Source organism: Crassostrea angulata, chromosome 8 (assembly GCF_025612915.1).
Source record: "Crassostrea angulata isolate pt1a10 chromosome 8, ASM2561291v2, whole genome shotgun sequence".
NCBI classification, from domain to species: Eukaryota; Metazoa; Mollusca; class Bivalvia; order Ostreida; family Ostreidae; genus Magallana; species Magallana angulata.
Window position 1 is genome coordinate 37,843,407 of NC_069118.1, and position 9,189 is coordinate 37,852,595.

At 36.7% G+C, this 9,189-nt stretch overlaps 2 protein-coding genes across 2 annotated transcripts; one reads left to right on the plus strand and one right to left on the minus strand.

Annotated features, from left to right (window-relative positions):
* Window positions 1-109: 109 nt before the first annotated feature.
* Window positions 110-2,983, plus strand: LOC128161739 (fucolectin-7-like). The gene is made up of 3 exons (XM_052825118.1): window positions 110-397; window positions 1,525-1,755; window positions 2,039-2,983. The coding sequence occupies exons 1-3, from the start codon at window positions 127-129 to the stop codon at window positions 2,242-2,244; spliced, it is 708 nt and encodes a 235-aa protein (XP_052681078.1). The 5' UTR covers window positions 110-126; the 3' UTR covers window positions 2,245-2,983.
* A 3,207-nt stretch (window positions 2,984-6,190) lies between these two features.
* Window positions 6,191-6,823, minus strand: LOC128160935 (uncharacterized). Its single transcript, XM_052824222.1, has one exon. The coding sequence runs from the start codon at window positions 6,821-6,823 to the stop codon at window positions 6,191-6,193; it is 633 nt and encodes a 210-aa protein (XP_052680182.1).
* Between the last annotated feature and the right edge of the window lie 2,366 nt (window positions 6,824-9,189).

Below are 9,189 nucleotides of genomic sequence, written 5' to 3' on the forward strand. Positions count from 1 at the left end.
TTACATGAAACGGACAGGCATAAATTTAACTATGTTCATTTATAATGTATTCATACAATGTGGTTAGTTCCATAATCCGTTTATTGCGAAAGAAACCGTTGAGCAATTGCAAACCGAAAATCAAGTATGAACAATTTGAAATTTATTTTACTGATGATAGATATTTTCGTACTGATAGTAGCCACACAATGGTACGAATTGAAATCAACAACTGGCTTTACGGTATCTAATTGTACCGAGCAGCAAGTCGATAGTATGTTATCATGTGCAGCGATTGGGCGTGCGGCAAAATGTGTAACATATTATTTCAATGTATATGAATACCTATGTTCATGGAATTGTAAATTTTTTGAAAATAATTCACATGCTGTTGGAAATCAAGGATGGCGTAAATACGGTAAGTTTACATAGTTAAAAGTTTTAATCAAGGTCAGGTAGGTAATCAAGTTGTTTTTCTTTTGATAATCAACGAGGCCTAGTACAGTTTGAATGCGCATGTCTTTGCGCACTATATAATTCTCTTGCAGCCTTATGTACAAAGTTATAACATTTTTTGTATTGTTTTTATGATACAAGAATTTACATTGAATGTTACGTTTATGAGATGGGAAATTGTAATTCTATGATATCTTTTAGGTAAATTGCTAAAATGGCGCTAACGCGTAATCGTTTCCCAGTATTCAAAACTATGCATAAAGCAGATGAAACGAATATGACTTGCTCTTTATTCGAGGCGGAAATGCATTTTCTTGATATGAATTTTTGACAGGGTATCAAAAGAAACAAAAGCATTTTAAAAATATTATTTTGTGAAAAATTTATCTTTTTGTAAGACAATATATACCATATGCCAAATTGGACCAACTCAGCAGGTAATTTTTTTTTTTTTAAATTTCACAATTTTGTGATTTCTTACAATAAATGTCACATATTTAAAAGCAAAAGAAATCCCTGAGCAGAAATACCGAAAAAATCGAGAAAATATGAAAATGGTCCACATTTTCAACAATTTCCATAGAGTCCCATAGTAAAAATTGTTAACTTTCGAGACGAATCCTTAAGAAATTTGGTAGGTAAATGAATTGTTTTTTGATCTTTAAATAATTAATATACAAGTGATACTAGTAGCAAGAACTTTCATCAAAATATGAAGGATAGAAACAATTACTAACCCGGCCTCGTAAATTGAACTTTCGATGATTTTGCAGCATGCAAAACATAATCAAACACAAAATAAAAATAAATAAATAAAAAGGCTCGGTTGTAAAAATCATCAGTGCGTCTGATCGTTACCAATATTTTTTTTATTTTCACTTTGAACGAAGAGACTCTATCGGAAAACAAAAATGTTTTGTTTATGTTGATGTTTAATTTCTGGGGGAGGCTGTTAATGTGGTATTGCGATTTTTTAACATTCCTATTTCAATATGGTGCAGCTTGGAATTTGATTGATCACAAACTCCCGAATGAAAGTCTAAAGAAGAAAAAAAATGAACATTTTTAATAATTTTGATACATTTTCAGAGCTAAAATGGAAAGAAAACTCTGCATTGGGGAAACCAGTTGTAGGATCTTCAATATTCGGTAACAATTCCGCAGATTGGGATCCAAGCTATGCTACAGACGGTCTTGTCCTAAACAGATGTCCAAAAATATTTCATTCAAACTTTGAGCCTTCTCCTTGGATCAAAGTGGATTTGATGAATCCATTAACAATATCATTTATTCGAGTTTTTAACAGACCAGACGTGTTAGGTATATATAATATTTATTACATGTATCTACTTAGTTCATACCTCGACATTTCTGAATTACTTTGAAAGGAAACTCATATTCTTAACAATTCGTTGCAAAAACGAACACTTTTTTTCCATTTCAAGAAACGAGATTTTTTTAAATATCAACCATTAAGTATTTTACAGATTGCTAATACAATAGAATTATTCAACTTTAGATTTTTAATATTATTTTTTCCTTTTATAAATCTTCCGAACTAATGAAAATTTTACATATTATCTCTGTAATTTATTCCAAAAAGGGGAAAGATTTCACGACGTTGCCGTTGAAGTGACAAATAACAGTGATTACATTCAACGTGGCTTCTACGAGGGACCTGCAGCGACTGGTGAAACTGTGGACATCCTTTGTGACTACCCAACCATTGCTCGGTACGTCCGACTAAGAATAACAGTAGGATCTGGAAACAGTCTTCATATTCAAGAACTTGAAATATACACAATATGACTCGGGTTTTATGAATATACGAGGGCTGTTAGAACAGTTCGCGGACACAGTGATACACGGAAAAACATGTACTTTGAAGGATGATATATGTTTTATCAAATGACTATCTATTGAAAATAAGTTTGCAAAAAAATCACATGTTTTTAATATTTTTGTTCAAGATATACAGCTAGTTTTATCTAACTCGAGTTAGATCCACGGAGCACCATTTCATAATTCCATGACGTCAGGTGACGTCAAACAACTAGAAGGCAAATCTGTCACTCTTTTTCAAAGTAAACACCCTTCAGTTCCACGCACTTTTCACGTCGTTTAACCCATTTTTAACATGTATCCTCGTACCGTTGTAGCGTCCTTGCATGCTACACACACACACGGATTTAACCAGATTTAGGCCATGATTAAAACAGGTTCGTCATTGAAGATCTTTAAAACCGGAAACAACGTCACACATAATACGGGGGCAATAACCCAACATAAAACAGTAGGAGATAGCATAGAGTTACATGTATCTCTCTTAGAATACCTAATGTAAATTGCAAACACTACATCCCTTCCTTTCTCGCAATACAACTATGTTCCAATTGAAATAACTTCTAAAAAGTAATCAATTAAACACATAAGCAGTGCCATACTTATTTGTACATTGGCACAAATCAATTACTTGTGTTGACAAAGACATAATAAAATATTCCAAATTTAACATGAAGATTTCCTATTACATTTTACCAATGCCAGAATGCCAATTCAGTTATTTCCCAGGAAAATATAAGTACATAGAAAATCCCTCAAATCATGATGGCAGTTTCTTATTTCTTACAGGTCTACTTTGATGCTCCCCCTCTCACGCACACATTTTTTAAAAATACAATGTTTGCGCTAGCATATTGAAATGCATTCCTTCGAAATGCCATGCATTCATGAAACATACATAGACGCAGTGAGTATATTGGTGTCTCACCAGGCATCGACGGTCATCAATTCAAGCAGCTGTACCTGTCATGTACGATGTTTATTCAAAGACAACCATTTGAACTCCTCAACAAAACAGATTAATTTTATTAAAGGATTAAGAGGAATGACAGTGTTGAGATTAGAGCTCAGTGCTATATAATATAGATTTCATCGAAATTAGAATTTGTTTTCGGTTAAAAAATAAGATATTTTTTTTTTCATACAAGCCTTCTTAAACACACTTTTTGTAGTTTGTTTGTTTTGTTTTTTTACTTTTAGTACCTTTATCACTTTTATCACAGTGCCCTTTATATTAATGGATTTGTACTTTGTTTACGTACCATCTGTAGCAAACAAATATATGGTAAAATGTGAGGGAATATTAAAGTAATGCACAAGAGCAAATCAATATATATAAAATAATATTAATTAGCCATGCACATGAAAATAATGTTTTGGAATAAAGAAACACGGATATCTAAGAATGGAATGAACTATTAATAGAAACAAACGTTAATGCTGTCGATCAAAATCGTAACGCAACTGTAAATGAAAACATGATTGCAAGTTATAGGCGAAAAATTACGCAAAAGCTACGTTACAAATGTTTTAATCCATTATCTTTTAAATTCCCAGTCGAAAAACCATCGGAAAACACCCATATTTTGCTACAAAACATCAATTTATCAAAATAATGCAATCTTCATGACGTCATTTCTACATTATGACGTCACTGTGGTGATAACCTTTAACACCTTTATTTCCAATGTGATTTTAACTATCTTTCACCTTATTTTTAAAGCTCTTTCTAAACCTTTGATTTTGGGGGCCAAAAATGCATAAAACCGCACATAGTCCTTAGTCAATAATTATTAATCAAATGAAATCCATCAAGAGGTAGTGTAGTAACGTCCGCCAATGATCAATACAGATGCGTAGGCATAATGCATTTCTTTGTACTTCGACCTACTGATAGAATGAAAAATTCTCCTTAGAGGGGTGGACAAACATGTCTTTATGATTGTTTTGCATGCCCATTTCACTGGAAAATATAATGCACATCTTGCATTAAGAATGTTGTTTATAAATATTTGATTTCCGATCCCGATTTAAAAATGCGATCCCGAGCCCGATATACGAAAAAACGATCGAATTTTATATACAACCATTGTGAGGTTTTTTTTTATTTTTACATCTGAAAACCAATCCGTCCGCGGACGCTAAACATAGAAAAAAAGAATGGCCTTACTTCTTAATCACGATTTCATTGCAAAGATGCCGGGATGTCCTTCATGCGCAAGTTGAAGAACCTGATCGCGCAATTGTGTTGGAAATACGATTTGCTTACCTTGTAATACTAACTTTCAAATCGAAAAAAATTCGCTCCGTATTGGCAAATATTGCTTGAACTCGATGCGATGCCACTGCTGATTTACAGGACATTGTCTAACCAACAAAGTTCTGGGTCATTCTCTGACGCTCTTTCAATGTCGCGAGTTGTCATAGCAATCGGTGTTGTTTCTTCAGCTTCAAACCTAACGTAGTCGTCTACAATATCCTGTGACTTCTGTGGAATGTCATTCTTGACAAGACGTGAAAGCGTGCATGTCTGCTATGTTCTTCGGACCCGGAATGTACCGAACTTAAAAAGTGTACGGTTGCATGCGCAACACCCAACGCTCTATTCTAGCGCAAACCTTTGACTTTGAAGAATAAATACACTCAAGCGGCTTGTGATCAGTGAGGAGCTCAAATTCTATGCCGTACAGATAAACATGAAATCTTTCACATGCCCACACTAGAGCTAACGCCTCTTTCTCCGTCTGAGAGTAACGCCGTTCCGTATCGCTCAAACTACAGCTCGCATATGAAATAACACGAAATTCACCATTTTGCTCTTGAACAAGTACCGCCCCTAGTCCAACGGGACTAGCATCAGCTATGACCTTAGTCGGCGCAGATTTGTCATAGTTGTCTAACGTTTCGGCATCCGCAAGACGACGTTTCAGTTCAACAAATGCTTCTTGTTCCGATCTTCCCATCTAAAAATCGCATTTTTACGCGTCAACTCGCGTAATGGGACAGCAATTGCTGCTAGATCCGGAATAAATCTAGAACTGTAATTCACGAGTCCCAGAAAGCTACGAACTTCTGCTGAAGTTTTCGGTTCGCGCGCGTCGACGACAGCTTTGACTTTAACATCCGCTGGACCTATGCCAGGACCAGACAGCACATGACCCATAAAAATAACCTGTGACATGTTCAATTGACATTTGTCCCTATTTAGGGTAAAACCTTTCTCATACAATACTTTACAACATTTTCAAGGCATCTATCATGTTCAACTTGACTACTTGCATGTACAATGATATCATACATAATATTGTGTACACCCTCACAACCTTGCAACGCTTGTTGCATGACCTTCAGGAGCACAATTAATACCAAACATAAGACGTTTGTATCTAAATAAACCGTTGTGTGTTACAAAAGTAGTAATTTCTCGAGATTCAGGTTTCAATTCAATGTGATGATAAGCCCAAGTAGCATCAAATTTGCTAAAAATAGTACTAGAGTTCATTTCATGCAAAAGTTCATCAATGGTTGGAATAGGATGACGAACTCTCTTGACGGCGGTATTGGCCTGGTGCATGTCTACGCACAATCTGATGTCATCACCTGAATGTTTCGGAACGCGCACAACGGGCGACACCCACGAACACGGCTCTTCAACGCGTTCAATGATGTCCACCTTCAGGGGCTCTTTACTTCCATAAGCGAAGAGTTGCTTGTCAGATTTGGATTAAACACATTCAATGCGCTTGTCCTTCAGACTGTTCCATAACGGCATCCCGATAATGTTACAACTTGCTCCTGAGTCGATAATCATACTGAGGTCAACACCCCAAACATTCACAACGAGGCCATCATCTAACACAGAATTACGGACACTAAATGCGTAAGCTTTGTCCTCATCGCCTTGATCTGGCTGCTATGTGATGTTATGAACTCTCTCGTGTTTCCCTTTAGCACTCCAGTTTTTGGTTTTACACTGTCGTTCAAAATATCCAACTTCATTACACTTACGACACTTTTTCCCCTTAGCAGGACATCTAGGATCTTTCCGTAAGTGCCCTTCATAACCGCAACTGTAACATTTACCGTTAGTCTTTTTCACAAAACGTCTCTTATTCTGATCACTAACCTTGTTGACAACATTGCTACTGGCTCCTTGGGGCTGATTTTCAATTGATGTGGCTTGTCTCTCAGAGTCTTCCATAGCACTGGCGATTTCACGGACTTGGTCGAGAGTGAGTTCCCTACCCTTCTCAAGTAGTTTATGGCGCAAGTTATGACGTACGCACTTGTCGATAATCTGGTCACGTATCCTCTCGTCTATTGCGTCACGGTTCCCGAATTCACAGGTTTCTGCACGCTGACGTAATCGAGTTATGTACTGTTCAATAGTCCCCAATGTGGACTGTGCAATCCTTCGAAAAACAGATCTTTCATAGGGAACATTTGCTTGGGGCTTAAAATATTTGTCCAAAGCGTTCAGCGCTTTTGCGTAAACGTTATCACCCGTACCTTCCGGTAACGTAAAGAAAATGCCTTGCACTTCCATACCTGCTGTATGTAGAAGCAAAGCTTTTCCCTTAGCCGCATCATCTATCCCTTTCCCTGTTGCATATAATTCAAATGCCCGACGCCATCTTTGCCATTTGGATGCGATGCCGGTCACATCAGAAACATCAAAATGTGGAAGTACATGCGAATCATGCATCAAATACACTTGCCATCGTGATCCTTAAGCTTTAATTATCATCATCGCCAATTTTATGTAGCGTCCTTGCATGCTTCACACACGGATTTAACCAGATTTAGGCCATGAATAAAACAGGTTCGTCATTGAAGGCCTTTATTAAAAGCGGAAACAACGTCACACATAATACAGGGGCAATATCCCAACATAACACAGTAGGGGATAGCATAGAGTTATCTCTCTTAAAATACGTAATGGAAATTACAAACACACTACAACCATGATTTGTCAAGTTTTTGTGTAATGTCTTTTGTGGCATATCGTAGATCATTCAGGTCCAAAAATCTCTGACCACGCAGTGCAGGAATAGAGCAAAGTGCATTGGTGCAAGATCCGGGCTGTAAGGGGGGGGGGGGTCCTTCAAGAGCTCAAAGTCCAGTAAATCGATGTCCAGCATGGTTGATTGTGCAGTGGGCATTGTCCTGGTGAAATATTAGGGAACTTAGATCAGCAGCAACCTCCGGACGTTTCATTCTTATGGCCTGAACCAAGTCACGTCGAATAATCTTCAATTTTCATAATATCGCTCATAACGATAAATTGCTCATAGTCAAGCATTTGAAAAAATAGTTTTATTAAGTTCTAGTGGATTTTTTTCACTTCAAAAATGTGTTATCTATTTTATTTCAGTTAATTTTTTAAACAATGTGCTTTTGAATAATTGTTAGCGTTGACAGTCTGTCCACTCGGTACGGCATGCGTCAATATCATTCCTCTCATGTCCATAAACATGATAAACATGTGTTTTCCGGCCCATTTTGTCACTCTAGCTTTCTTCGGTGGCGGTGACCCTCTCCTCTTCCACATACCCGATTGTTGTTTGGTTTCCGGAGTCAAAATGGTATAACCAGCTCTCATCCATGGTGATTATAAGGCTCAGAAACGTGTCACCTTCTTTCTTCCATCGTCGTAAAAACTCGCTGGATGAAGAAACCCGCCTCTGTTTTTCATCCAGAGGCAGCAGTGTGGGCACCCATCGTGCACACACTTTTTGAAAGTCAAGATTTTTTGTAATGATCTGATGAATTGTCGGGACACTAAAGTCGAATTAATCAGCAATCTCACGCACAGTGACTCTCCTATCAGTCACTGTATTCAATCCCTTAAGTACAGCTTCAGTTACACTAGTATCCACTTCTTGTGGCCTTCCTTTTCGCTCGTCGGTAAAAATATCAGTCCTTCCATCTTTCAACCTTTGATGCCATTTGTATACCATTGACTTGGCACATGTGGGCCATCTCCAACAGCATCTAATAGTATGAACCTTTTGGTCTCTATCGGAGATTTTCCTGCCTGCACACAAAATTTTATGACAGCGCGGTGCTCCAAGAAGTTGATTGACGTTAACGTGTTAGACTCAATATTCGAGGGTTGGTCGTCCATAATCGGCGGTAAAAAGGTAAGAAATTCTACAAACTGGTTGAAACTTTCACAAAATGACGTTTATAAGTTATTATGACGACATATGATATATCGTGCAATTTTTATGTGCTTAAACGGTACATTTTTTTAATTAGAATAAAGGTGTGCAAAATATAAAAAATTAAAAACGGACATGCTCCGTGAAGCAATATTTAGCATAGGAAGTAAACTGTAAATATTTCATGAGGCACTTAAATAAAACAAATCTTTAAACATTTGTTTGAAAATACGTCAAATTTAAATCTTTAAAGTTTCGCTGGGATCACGCAAATAGTCCGCTCACAATGGAACTTGTCCGCGAAATTTTTCCAACAACCCTCGTATGGATCTAGTTTATCCTTCAAGTTTTAGAATGAAAAATATTTTATGTAAATACTTTATTAAAAGTGCCGAGGAAAAACACCGAAAACAAATTTTGTTTGCAACGAAATCCGCTGATCAAATCTATAGGTTCAAAACCTACGCTGTTACTCAAGAAACCCAAAACTGAGTACAGTTTCATCAAAATTTAATTATATCTTTTAACATTTTTTTGTAAAAGGTATGAAATTATCCACACTCAATCAACTTGAAGTTCCTTTTCATTCAAGATGTGGCTTATGATCACAGGCGTTTATCCTTCCTAATCTCGATACTAATTTGCTTCTGATTTGCGTAGTACATGTATAAATTGACCATGAACAGTTTATACTTTTGAATCATTTAAATTCGTGGGGTGGGGCAATTTTCGTGTGTTGTGGGTTTTT

Excerpts from the sequence above, each read along its gene's own strand:
- LOC128160935 (XM_052824222.1), bottom strand. The coding sequence starts at position 6,823 with ATGGAAGTGCAAGGCATTTTCTTTACGTTACCGGAAGGTACGGGTGAT.
- LOC128161739 (XM_052825118.1), top strand. The coding sequence starts at position 127 with ATGAACAATTTGAAATTTATTTTACTGATGATAGATATTTTCGTACTG. Across the intron at positions 398-1,524 it reads TCAAGGATGGCGTAAATACG|AGCTAAAATGGAAAGAAAAC; the intron begins GTAAGTTTACAT and ends ATACATTTTCAG. Across the intron at positions 1,756-2,038 it reads TAACAGACCAGACGTGTTAG|GGGAAAGATTTCACGACGTT; the intron begins GTATATATAATA and ends TATTCCAAAAAG.